This window comes from Gavialis gangeticus, unplaced genomic scaffold (assembly GCF_001723915.1).
Source record: "Gavialis gangeticus isolate Ggan-Ray unplaced genomic scaffold, GavGan_comp1, whole genome shotgun sequence".
In the NCBI taxonomy this organism is placed as follows: Eukaryota; Metazoa; Chordata; order Crocodylia; family Gavialidae; genus Gavialis; species Gavialis gangeticus.
In genome coordinates, this window is record NW_017729022.1 from 117,826,045 (window position 1) to 117,839,597 (window position 13,553).

A 13,553-nucleotide genomic window follows, 5' to 3' on the forward strand; every position below is an offset into this window, starting at 1 on the left:
CTCTCTCTGTTCCCTCCACAGGCTACCCATGTGCACCCTCCAATCCCTCTCCTTTTCAGGACTTATTAAACCCCTCCTAGTCCTCCATAATACCAGATGCACCATGCATTTCTCATTCCCCTGGTCTCAAGCTCTGTACATCCCCATTTCTCAACTATGCTTTATCCTATCTGGGTGGTCACTCAAGTTGCCAGTATACTAAACTGTACTGGGAAGGTGGGCAGAGCTGAGATGGGGTGTAACTGGACTTTATTAATGGCTGCCATCAGCCAGTGCTTCATGGGAACACAGGGCTACACAGGGCTTCCTGGGCCATCAAACCCAAATCCCTATGTTTGCAGGCAAGTGTTAACACAAGGAATCCCCAACATCATCACTTCCAAACTATAAAGAACAAAACCTGAAACACAAACAAAAAACTCTAAAGCCTATAAAACAGGGGTGGGCCAAATGCAGCCCAGGGGCCAGATGCGGCCCACCAGGCCATTCTATCCAGCCCATGGGGCCTCTAAAAAAATTTAGAAAATTAATATTTAACTGCCCTGGGCTGCCTGTCATGCAGCCCTCGATGGCTTGCCAAAACTCAGTAAGCGGCCCTCTGCAAAATAATTGCCTGCCCCTGCTATAAAACATGCCATGGATAGAAGGAGGGAGATGTGTGCACCAGCCAGAAAGGAACTGGTTAATAGCTGCTCACTGGATCTGAGGCAGAAGACCATGAAATATGCTACAAAGCAACAAAACCCTCCATGTCCCAATCTATGCCAATGCATTCTACTGGAAAAATTCTTTCCTGACCTTGAATCTGGCAATGGAAATGACCCTGAGCGGAAAAGCAAGATCCTCTGCCAGGAACCCCTGAGTTTTCTAAGTACCAACAGAAGTATCAGTGCAACCCAGGCAGAACTGCAGCCTTAGTTATGGGCAGCCTCCCAATGCCTTAGACTGGGGGGGGGGGCAATTATTTGGGCCTAATAATATGAGGAGTTTTGATAAGCTGTCATGAGCTGGCTCAGCACTCCCCACGCCACAACATCTCACCAAAACTCCCTATGGGGCTGTGGGCAGGTGGGGAGCACTGTTCAGGAGCAATAGGGGTGGGCAAGGTTGGGATCATGGGGCCAAGTTGCAAGGCAGTGGGGGAGGAGGGGGAAGGTGTATGTATGAGTGTATGTGTGGGAGGGAGGCTGCCTGGATGATGCTAGGTCCCAGAAGCCTGCCATGGGTGAGGGGAGGGGAATGCAGGTGTGCATGCAGCAAAGCTCACCCAGCTGCATGCTGTTCTGTTCCCCCCAACTCCAGTGGCAGCTCTTTCTCCTGATCTTGCCCCTACCATGCTGCACCACTCTGAGTGAGTGGGCAGCTTTAGCTGGGTGGCTCCTGCCCCATCACGCAGGGTTCGGACACCAGCTCCTAGGAAGGCAGTCAGGAGCTGAAGCTAGAGCCCCATGCACTGGGGCAGGAGCCACCCAGCTGAAGCTGCCTGGCTGCCTGGAGTGGTATGACATGGCGCTACCAGAGCAAGTTCAAGAGCAGCTTCCAGCAGAGCTGTTCCCAGTGTGGCTGCAGCTGCGTGCTATTCTGCTCCCTTCACCTCCAGCAGCAACTCCTGATCCTTTCCCAGCCATTCTGCTCCCAGTGAGGAGACAGGTGGCTGAGCACCTTCAGCCAGGTGGCTCCTGCCTCTGTGCACAGGGTTCCAGCTTCAGCTTCCAGCCACTTGAAGCCGCTCACCTGGGGCAAGATCCAAAGAAGGAACAGCCACTGAAGTCGGGGATTAGAGCAGCACCCAGCTGCAGCCACACTGAGAACAACCCCACTGCAAACTATCCATGCTGGCTGGGCTGCAGGCAGGAGCTTGGTGTGGGCTGCCCCAGTGCAAGTAGGTGGGCCTTGGCCCCATGTTGAGTGCCATGGGGGCATCTGTGGGCTGGATCCAGTCACCTGGAGGACTGGATCTGGCTGTATTTTTGCCCATTCCTGCTTTAGAAGGACAACCCTCATTCTGCCAGAGCCAACAGCATTCATGAGGAGATGTAGGGAAATCTTTCTGGGTCCCTACAGGTGACCAGCAAAAGCCCCAAGCATGAGATTAGCAGACTCTTGCCACAATGTAAGACAGTTACGTCTATATCCAACACAGGGGTTGAAGATACAGGATTCCACATAACACACACATTGATTGTTGAACCAGAGCTCCCTGTCCTATCACACCACCCCATCCATAAACTTACTGAGTTCAGTTTTAGAACAATTCAGATTTTTGGCCTCAAACTACTTAGCTTGGAAGACCATTCCAAAACTTAGCCCTGATAGACTGGAAAGTAGAAGAGGACTTCTTGCAACATTTGTCCGTAAACCACTTTATAGCCATTTGATCTTGATTTAGTGTTATTTTTCAGCTAAAAAAATCCCTTCTGCCACCCCCCCTATAATGCACTTGTGCAGTGATTGTGTTTCCTCTCAAGCTCTGTTCTGTTCAGATAAACAAGCCAAGAACTTCAAATCTTTCATAAGAAAAGCTATCTATTCCCTTAACCATCCCTGTACCCCTTCTTTGAACTCCTTCGAGTTTAAGTTCATCTTTCTTGAATGTTGGTGACCAGACCAGCACACTTTTCTAAATGGGACCTTAGCAATGCATCATACAGTGGTACCCAGTATCTCCTTATCTCTCCTGAATATACTCCGCTTTCTGTCTCCTGATCAGTAGTTCTCAACTTTCTAATCTCAGGGCTGAATTCGGTTCCATACTGCTCCCAGTACACTCCACCCCCAAACCTCTGGCATAACCCTACTACCTACCTTAAGATCACTAAGACCCATCTTGCCTTGTGGCACTCTTTTCAGGCATATGGCAGAGACACCCAAGCTAAGTGTGCCCGGGCTGGAACAAAAGCAGCAAGGCTGTGTCTGAGCAGCACTGCACCCAAGCTCTGCTTCTCGGTAGACCTAACTACCCTACCCATGGTGCTACACTGAGGTGGTTCAGGAGGTAGCATGTGTGGAGCAACACAATCTCAGTCCCATGTTGCTTGACACCATGGCAAGATTTGGGAGGGAGTTGGTTCCCCCACCCCCACAAACACATGGCTCATATTTCCCCTTGTAGCCCACTCACAGCTTACTGGTTGGGAGCCTCTGCTCCCCACAGTCATGGAGGGATAGGAGCTGCTGGCTCTACTAACTCAATGTCAGGGGATCCATGTGGTTTCGTTCAGCTCACCCCAAGAACCTCCACCCACCCCTGGCCTCAGCATCTCAGGCATCCTTAAGTCATGCTACAGCAGCAGTGAAAGTATACGTGCACATTCAGCTTTACTGCTGCACATCACTTATAAGTTACTGGCATTATGTTCTCTCTCTGTCGCTCGGTATTGGTTATTCAATGCTCATCTAGCACCTTTCAACCCAGACCACTGTGTAGGAGGATCACTCACATCCACTGACATTGTGGCCTTCTGAAAGGAAGGGGGAGGAAGGCAGCAAGCATTTAAACAGCTAAGTGTTACATGTCAGCAATAGGACAGGAAGCAAACTCTTTAGCTGTGCCTCCCCAAAGTTCTCTCTCAGCTTCAAATATTTTTGAGAGCAATAGTTTGTCCAGGAAAAGTGAATGAACACTCCCAGTCAACATTTTCAGCCAAGCCGTATGCCTTAATAAGGGGCCTTATTTAAAGTAGTGCTAAATTCTCAACCCTACCCAGTATCTTCAATAATTCTGACACTCTCAGAAACAGGGAAAAATCAGACTGTTCGGCACATCTGCTGAGACTGTCAACAAGAAAGGGCTACCTGTTATCTTTGGTGATGGTAGGAACAGGACCAAGACCTGCCAGCCTCACATCGTACTTCAGTCAATACAGCCACATGCTGGATTTGAGCCATCTACGTGAATGGCACAGAACCCCATGACCAGGATGCTACTCACTCCCACAATGAGGCTCCTTAAATCTCTGTTTAGAAGTTGAGCTCATTTTACATCTTGTTCAAAGACAGCACCTCTAGGAGCACCTACCACTGGGCTGGGGCTCTGAGGCCACCCTTGCTCATTCTGGCTACCAAGTCATCGGCACAGCCTCTTGATACATGATGAATTTTCTGAAAGTGTATGCTAGCCAGTACTAAAGCTGCCTAAGCTGGAGGGACTGGATATACTCAGCCTGTGTGGCAGATTTTAGCTTTCTTTGCAAAATGCCCAGCCCATGACAGGGGATCCCAGCTGCTACTACAACGCCAATAGCCCAGCAAATCCATGAACCACAGAAGTCCTTCAGCTTGCAGGTTTGTCTGAACACTGTTAGCAGTGTTATGACTGCAGCCTAGAAAGACTAAGAACTTATGATTATCAATACAGGCATGGCCCTGGTTTACTAATATTGCCTGTCCCACACCAGCTCAATATTTCAAAAGTATGTTTCTAAACACAAAAGCAGCAAACAGGAATTGTTTTCAGGCTTTCTTCTGTGCCCCTTGTTCATATCCCTAATGAGAGGCTGCCCTCTACTGGCTGTTCTAGGAATCAGAGAATGCAGAGAACAGGAATGGATTACGGTTAGTCTGTCTTTTACCCATTAAAATTACAACCACTCCTTTTCATTGCACTGTATTCCTTGGAGTTCCATTCAGCTCCAGGTTTTAGGGACCAATGTGAGCGGGGCTTCCTACCCATGGGCGACTGGTACCTCCCGAGTCTGGGGGGCACCAGATCGCCGGGGGTGGGCGGCTCCCCCAAAGACTGATCGACAAGCCAACAGCAAAACCAGAAGTGATTTCCGGTGGCACTTCCAGTTTTGCAGATGGTGCTTCCAGGGGGTGCATGGCCAATCTCAGGGAGTTCATGTGCACCTATGTGCACCCCCTACATGTTGCCAATGTTCCTACCCTTTCCCTTTGTGGAGGCTCTTCTACAATTTGTTTCTAACAACCTTCTCCCCCTGCCAAAAACCTGCATTTCTGGATCATGACAGCAGACATCCACATTTTTTTCTGTCAAGCCTTTCTTCAGAAACAGATTTCTCCAGCCTTCCAGGCACTTTTGTTCCTCCTTTTGTTCCCAATGTGTCAGCATTATACATTTTTTAAATAATTGCTAGTTCTGTAGAAAGAAATGGTGGCTGAGAGACTGAGAAAGCGTTGCACATGAAATACACCTGAGAGGAGAACTAGAATATTTCTAAATAAGAGACCCACATTTTCATAGGCTGCTAGAAAGGAAGAATTGGGTGGTAAAAAGAGGTGCATTAGTTGCATAGTTCTGGTACTCACCGTGCTGGGAAGAGGAGGATTTCTCCAGCATGGATTTGTAGAGGTTTCGGAAGGACCAGCTCAGGTCCTGGAAGTTGATCTCAGAGTAGGAGAACTTGAAGTCATGGTTGGTGCTGTAGAGAGGGGGTGGTACATCTGCCCCTTCGCGGCCCTGCCCCCCTGCCACGGTGGATGCTGCATCCACAGGCCCCGCACCCTGCTGGGGATCATACACGATGGGTAGGGGAGGGAAAGATATACAGCTTTGTAACTCCACAGAAAGGTTTGAGGAAGGAGGCAGGAGGGGATACACCAGAAAAAGGCACTAGTCTCTTGTCACCCATTTTTCTCCCAACAAAAACACCTTCCCACTAGGCTCTGAGTACTCCCCCTCCTCTGCCCTCCCAGGATGTGCTACTTCTCTGTATCCTTCAGTCACCTCTCAACCCACCTGCCATTCTCCTCATCCCCCATCTGCTCCTCTTCTCTGCATTTCTTCCTCCCAATCATGAAGCTGCCTCCCCTTTATATCCTCTTTTGTTCCAGCTCTTATCTAAGTATCTCATCCCCCCCATTTAACCTCCAGTCTAGGAAATCTCTCTCCATTTCTTCTCCCTTACCTGCTCTGCCTCTTCTTTCCTGCCCCTTCTCTTGCATTCAATAGCTTGTCTAACCTTATCCCAACTAGATAATTGGTCCAAAAAAGATAGCACTCTAAGAAATTCTTGTCCCTCACATAATTTCTGGACTTCATGGCTATAATATCACTTTTATACTACCTTCTCTTTTCCTGTCACTCACTTGACTGTAGTTAGCAATGGGGCTGGTGGTCTGCAGCGATAGCTGGGGGGTGGCCTCGGGGGGAAGAGAAGCTTCTGTGCTGACTGGGACAGCCCCCCGGGGGCTCTTGCTTGCCTCTTGCTCTGGGGAGTCCTGTGGTATCTGTGGATGGGGAGAGGGAATGAGAAAAGAAAGGAGGAAATCAGAAACAGCAGGAGAAGTGAAACTGCAGATGAGAATCTGACTCCCCTTTGTACAAGCACATGCCCTAAAAAGGGGTGGGGGAGGGCAGCGCCAGGAGTGAAAGAACATTCAAGAGGTCTCAGGCTTTTGCCAGACAAAGCTAAAGATCAGTTCTGGGTGAGAGCAATAGCAGCTACATGGTGTGACCAGAGAAGTCAGCCTCAACATTCATCTGGTCCCAGACTTTTCCTTCTTGTACAAACTCCACTTTCCCCAGTATGATGACAATAAAGCCCCGGAAGGCTTCCCTTTTCCTGGAGCAAGAAGGGAATTCTGATCCCCATGTAACCTCATCTGCTCTCAGGAAAGAGTCATACTCACATCATCATCTGGAGGGTGCCGCCTCTTGCGAGAAATATCTGGACAGGTGTCTATTGTCCAATAAGAACCCTGGAAAAAAAAAACAACGGTAAGAGGACAGCAGGATTAGCCTTAGGAACTCTCTACTACAGGGCATAACTGAGACTCATAGCATACAGCACCAACTAATGTGTTAAAGGTCAAAACCATCAATATACTCTTCTCAAGACACGAGCTGACTGCCAGCAGGATGGCAGGAAAATTTTTCTCCTCTACTTTGCTACTGCCCAATGAGATACAATGCTATTGAGGGAGACCCGTGATTTCCTGTGAAGTGTCACAAAGAAGCCACTAAGAGATGATTCTCACCAGACAAGATAACAAAATGGTCTGATCCAGTGTGGTAAGCCAGACCACATATTACCATCTCCCTTTTGCTAAAACAAGCTCATCATGGTCTTCTGCCTCTCGCATACTTTGTTATTAAGTCAAGTATAGACCAATCAGATACAAATGACCAGAGTGGGCAAGGCAACCTATGAGCATATTAGTGGATCATTTTCTTAATCAGGACGGAAGAAATTCCAGAGCGTGGCTTCCTAGGGAGATCTGGACTGTGCAAAACAGCACCATTTCATTTCGACTTCCATTTTGCCATTTCACTGGGACAGTGTTTTGTTTCGAGTTTTGTTAGCACTGTTCCGTTTAGTTTCATCAAAACTGTTTTGACATTTTACCCATAGGCTATAATCGGGAATCGTGAAAATGCCTAAAAACATGGTTATTTCTTGCCTGATTCACATGAAACTTGCAGGAATGGTAGCCCCTTCTGAGGGCATGAAGCCTGCCAAGTTTCAAGGTGATAGGTACAGAGGTTTCTGGGAAACTGAATCTTAAACTGTTCAAAGCAGAACTCGTGACATTTGCTGGCAGCGGCAGCCTCCTATCATCTGGCCCGCAGATCCAGGAGCCTGTACCCCTGGGAGAGCTGTGGGGCTGTGCTAGACTCCTCCCAGTGGTGCGGGACCTTAGATCTGCATGCCAGATGACAGGAGGCTGCTGCTGCTGCCTGGGACCGGTGCTGGGCACAGCCAGTGCCCAGCACTGGGAAGACTGATGTTGCCTCTGGCCCAAGGCAGCAGCGGCAGCCTCCTGTCATCCAGAGTGCAGATCTGGATGACCGGGAAGGAGTCTGGCATAGCCTTGCAGCCCTCTCAGGGGTGCAGGTCCCTGGATCTGTGTGCTGGATGACAGCATGCTGTCACTGCCAGCTAGGGCCAACGGCAGCACCAATCTTCCCGGTGCTTGGCATGGGCTGTGCCCAACACCAGTCCCAGGTGGCAGCAGCAGCTTCCTGTCATCCGGCATGCAGAGTGGGGGCTCACCCGCACCCCCAGGAGGGCTGCAGGGCTGGGCCAGACTCCTCCCAGGGTGTGGGCCCCCAATCTGTGCACCAGATGACAGGAGGTTGCTGCTGCTGTCTGGGACTGGCACTGGGCACAGCCCGCACCCAGCGCTGGAAAGATTGGTGCTGCCGCTGGCCCCAGGCAGCAGAGGCAGCCTCCAGTCATCTGGAGATTGGGGACCCGCACCCTGGAAGGAGTCCAGCACAGCCCCGCAACCCTCCTGGGAGTCCAGGCGAGACCCCAATTTGCATGCCAGATAACAGGAGGCTGCTGCCGCCATGTGGAACCAATGCTGGGCAAAGCCCATGCCCAGCACCAAGAAGGCCCTGCACTCACCTGCTCACTCCTAGTACCCCTGCCGCAGCCCCACGGTATAGACAGGGAGCAGCGCGCAGCCCCGACTCTGTGCACTGGACCAGCAGTGGTGGGGAAAGAGCTGGTGCTTACTGCAGAGGAGAAGTGGCTGCTCCCCCTGCCCATGGCCAGCGCCCTGTGCTACAACTGCCCAGAGCCTGCACGGGGCTGCCTGTGCCTGCTCTCCAGTGATGCGACAGAGAGGCAGGTCAGCCCCACCCAGGTTGTGAGCAGCTGCAGCATGGGGCATTGGCCACAGTGAGAGGGCGGGGGAGCGGCTGCTTCCCCCACCCTGCATTGAGCACCAGCTCGTTCCCCACTGCTGCTGCTCACTTCAGTTTGCAGGGCATGCAGGGTCAGGGCTGCACAATGGTCCCTACCTGTACAACAGGGCTGAGGCAGGGGCACTAGGAGTGAGCAGGTGAGCATGGGCATCTTCCCAGTGCTGGGCATGAGCTGTGCCCAGCTCTGGTCCTAGGAGGCAGCAGCAGCAGCCTCGTGTCATCCGGCACACAGATCAGGGTCCCACACCCCTGGGAGGAGTCCGGCACAGCCCCCCTGATCTGCCCCTAGCGCCAGGAAGACTGCTGCTGCCGCTGGCTCCAGCTGACAGCAACAGCATGCTGTCATTTGGCATGCAGATCCGGGGGCCTGCATCCCCAGGAGGGCTGTGGGGCTGTGCCAGACTCCTCCCAGGGGGGCGCGGCCCCTGGACCCGAGCACCAGATGACAGAAGGCTGCAGCTGCTGGCTGAGACTGGCGCTGAAGCCAAGTAAGCCCAGCTTCGAACCTGAAATGTTTCAAATGCCCTTGTTTCGTTTCAAAGCTGTTTTGAAGGCTTTTGTTTCATTTTAATTTCACCGTTTTGTGCTCGAAATGCATCAAAAGAGCTTCGAAATGAAACACCCAGCGAAATTTCACACAGCCCTACCTAATATGCACCACTTCATGCAACCAATCTGAGTTTACTAAAACAGAGTATTAAACCCACCTGAATGTTCACAACCAGCAGACACCCACCTAATTCTACCCAGATACCTAGATTATGTTAACTGAAGACCCAAGCCCTTAAAGGGGACTAGCAAAGAAAAGGCATTGGACTTGAGGCTTTTTTTTTTTTGCAATTTTATGATACAGGAGAAAGAAACCTCTGGAGGCCCCAACTCCTCTGCTTTTTCTTCTCACATTAACAATATTCACTTTTAGTTTTGCTGGAATTTTCCCTTACAGACCTTCTATTCCTTTTCTACACCTGGAGTTCTGTCAGTCCTTACTAAATGCGTTGAAGGGCTCCATTTTTAGGGAAAAAAGCACTCTTACCAGTATTTAAGACACCTGAGCTAAATGCAATATTTTTTTCAGCCCCCAAAATTTTAAAATCCATATGAACAGTGGTTCTACTCTTGCTTCCTTCACTCTCATTTCCCTGAAAGCCATGATGTCATAGTCCTTCCAGTTCTCCAGTTACCCGTAAAGTCTTTCATGTAGAACTGGTTAGACAAGAACTGCATTTTTAAATATATATAAAACAGAAAAAAATACATTTTTCATTTTTTCTTTAAAAAAAAGAAAACAAAAAACCACGCAAAAACCTTCCAAGCCAATTAAAAATCACAGAACAGGAAAAAAGGGGGCTAATACCTGCTTATGCACCTTTGTAGAGCACACTTTTAATGAACAATTTTGTGTTCGCTGAACACGAGTAAAGATCTCCCTGTCTTCTTCTGCTTAATGTTCAATACACCACACTTCATATATTTCAGAATTCCAACCACAGCAGGAAAAGGGGAGACCCTGGATTCTTCCCCACAGCTTAAGCAATTTGTCTGGAAACGTATGAATTTCTCACCTTCCCAGGATCGTCTCTCGGCCGAGGCACCTTCCGAAAACATTTATTCAGAGACAGGTTGTGACGAATAGAGTTCTGTGGAGAGATGCAGATAAATACTGTGTAGATAACTGCAGAGCATAATGAAGCCTTCACCAAGAAAGGGTGAAAAAGAAAAAGGGCCGAGAGGAGGCAAGTAGTCTGTATATGCCCAGGATGGGGATGTGAGAAGCTAGGGAAAGCAGAGGAAATGCTGGAGGCTAAGGTCCTTTTCGTATACCCATGGAGGGGCAACTGTGGATGGTTTTTGGTCTAGGGACAGATTAGCAGAAGGTATTTTTGTAGGCCTGTCTTAGTAGGACAGGGTTCCTCAACACTCAAATACTCCAGGGGAAATTAGAAGACATCTGGCCCCCTGCTTCCTCCAGATGGTCATCAGAATTTTCTACTTCTGTGCCTGGCTTTTTTTCCCTACTCAGGGAACACTCTGTACAGAGGGAGAAAATGAGGTCTCTCAAGCTGGTGGAGATGGCGTTGCAGACTCCACGCTCACCTTCCATCCGATACCAGCATTCTTGTAGTAGGGGAAGTTGTCACAGATCCAACGATAGATCTCGCTGAGTGTCATCTTCTTGGCAGGTGACGAGTTGATGGCATACGTGATCAGCGTGGCATAACTGTAACGTGGCTTCCCGTCTTGGTGCACGGCAGCCTCATCCTTACTCAGGGTGGCGTTAGGGTCAGTGGGGGATCCAGGGGGGCATTTCCGTGCAGCCCCCGGGGGTCCTGACTGTGAGGAACCCCCTAGTTTCTCAATAGTAGCTCGCAAGGTGAGCTGGGGGAGCCAGTCTATGGAAGTCAGGCTGCTTTCCAGGTCAGAGGCCATGATGCTGGAAGTAGGAGCGCCTGTGGGGAGAAAGGAACAGTCATGGAACCCAATGATACAAGTAATTTGTACCCAGATAACAGAGGGGAAGGATGCCCTCCCTAACCCTTCACAAAACATCTATAGAGACTGTCCTACATACAACAGTGCATTCTTCTTGCAAATAACATCTCAAAGTCAGGACAGACCTGGCATGGTAACCTTAGAGGCACAGTTCTATTCTGAGTAGCCCAATTCTGTTCAGGTAAAATTATTTGGACAGTGGAGGAAGGTATTTCACAGAGGTGGGGCTATTCCACCAGCTGCATCCTAGTCATACCATGACCGCATCCCCTTAACGAAACAACAGAGGTGTAGGATCACAGCTAAGGAGGATCACATCACACCCTACAAGCAATATTCAAGACCATTTCTCTGAGCCACAGGTGGTTCATCAACATACCGTATATGGCACTTCACAGAAAATATTATTAAAACTTGTTTCTTTAGCTGTGTGCATTATGTGTTTCCTGCAATTATAAATAATGCCCAACAGATGCCATCTGTTTCTATTACTTATAGACCAATACCATCATTTTTTTTTTCTTTTAAACGGGAACATTTGTCACACTTTTCAGGGCATAGATGTTGCCGTGGGTCTTTGGTTAATGCTGACTGCTCACATGGCTCCTAAGCCAGTCAGGACTGAGTGCCACTGACTACATAAGCCCACCTGAACAGTTCATAACTGGAAATGTGTGGGGAAGCGGTGAATGTCTTCCTCAAGGCTTGCTACCTCTTTCTGCATCACGTGACATTATATCTAACCCCAGCCCTTAGACCAGGAACCCCGCCTCCCAATTTAAAAGTCTACATGCTTATGTAGTATAACATACACATAATTTTATCTACCTCATTAGGCCAGGACTCAGACCGTTTCAAAAGCAATAATTATATAAATTAGGGAAAAATGTGTTAAAGAAGAGTAAAATCTAAGTATGACAAAGCCTTTTACTTAATATTTATTTACCTGTGGTGGGGCTTTGTTATCTCCAAACTCAGAAATCAGAGAGATGCACACAAAGAGAAATGACTTGCCCAAAGTTACACCATGAGTCTTCAGAGGAGCAGGAAATAAGAACCAAGGTCTTTTGATTTCTAGTCCTTTCATGGGTCAAGACCATATTTCCTTTCATAACAATAAAACACACCTGCTGAAGGTGGACAGCAGTTATACAAAGGGATCCTATCCCAGCGCCTTTGTTGTTATATCAAATATCTGGTAATCTATATGGGATGAGCTAGTACGCTACCAACCAGGGTGTCAGGTTAAAAGAAAAGTCACCCTCCCTGCTAGCCCTAATTGGCTGCACCCAGGACTAAATTCTACTCCCATTCATAGCTAGTGCTCACCCGTCTGAGGCCAGGCTGTGATGATCAATCTGTCTCTACTGAACCTGGACAGAGTAGGGGGGATTAAGTCTAATGGTTGCCAGGTCTGTACCTTCTACCAGTCAGAAATTCACTTTTAAAAAAGATCAGAGATTCACAACAGCGCTCCCAAAGGTAACAAAACTAACTCATGAAGCATGGTCAGGTAACAGATAAACCACGCGTGCACACACAGAGATAACCGATTAATACAGAAACGCCCTGCCAGGGAAAAATTAGTCATCTGGCCCCTCCCACAGACTGCATCACCACACCAAGCAGATCGGTTGAGACAGGGAAACACCCTCTCAATGAGTTTAACAATCAGATATCCTTTCTAAAAATAGGTCTTTGGGGATGACACTGTGTACATGCGCAGATCCAGACATGCATGCACCCAGCACGCCCACGCATGGACACAACTCCGCAGCACCATTCCCATTACACCCTGTGCTCTCAAAACACAGAAGCACACAAAGGTCTATACCTGACACACACACGGGCTCACAAGCTGGGTTTTCACAGCTGCACACACACACCATCACCACACTCATCAGGGTGCAAACACCCCCATTGTGCTTGTACAAATAACTAAGCGAGCTGATTGCATCCTGTGCCCAGACACAGCAGCCAGCTACAGCTACAAATACCTTGAATCACACAGCCAGCATGATCACTTACACCTAATACACACATTGACATATAAAACGGACATTGCAGTATCTCTGGCAGACGGAACCATTCTTCTGTCTATGCAGCAGAGAGGAAAGGTCCTACTGCAACACATTTATCCATCTCCCCATCAGGCTAGCAGAGATAACAGCGATGACTGTTCACTCTGTAGTTAACTTAGCAGTGAGGGTTACATCAGGCCTTCTGTTACAAGCCTAGTTTCAGCTGCTCATTAACTGACTGATATGATAACTCCTTGATGACTGAAACTGGTCTCAGGGTGATCAACTGTATATATGTGTGTGTATATATATACACATATATACACATACACACACATATATATACACCCAGCACGCCCACGCATAGGACAAGTGGGGCTGGGTGGATATAGGGATGGAGGGGGTATGTATAAATGAATGGAGAC

At 48.8% G+C, this 13,553-nt stretch overlaps 1 protein-coding gene across 3 annotated transcripts in view; it reads right to left on the bottom strand.

Moving 5' to 3' along the window:
• Positions 1-13,553, bottom strand: part of FOXJ2 (forkhead box J2) — a 68,944-nt gene that overhangs the window by 19,329 nt on the left and 36,062 nt on the right. For 2 of the 3 annotated variants that reach the window (XM_019516043.1, XM_019516041.1), the window contains exons 2-6: positions 10,712-11,064; positions 10,180-10,254; positions 6,592-6,660; positions 6,049-6,189; positions 5,269-5,467 (exon numbers count right to left, since the gene is read on the bottom strand). In XM_019516043.1, coding sequence (XP_019371588.1) covers positions 5,269-5,467; positions 6,049-6,189; positions 6,592-6,660; positions 10,180-10,254; positions 10,712-11,044 — 817 coding nt within the window. In that variant the 5' untranslated portion in view covers positions 11,045-11,064. The remainder of the gene's footprint in view (positions 1-5,268; positions 5,468-6,048; positions 6,190-6,591; positions 6,661-10,179; positions 10,255-10,711; positions 11,065-13,553) is intronic. The other variant, XM_019516042.1, reaches the window with a different exon arrangement.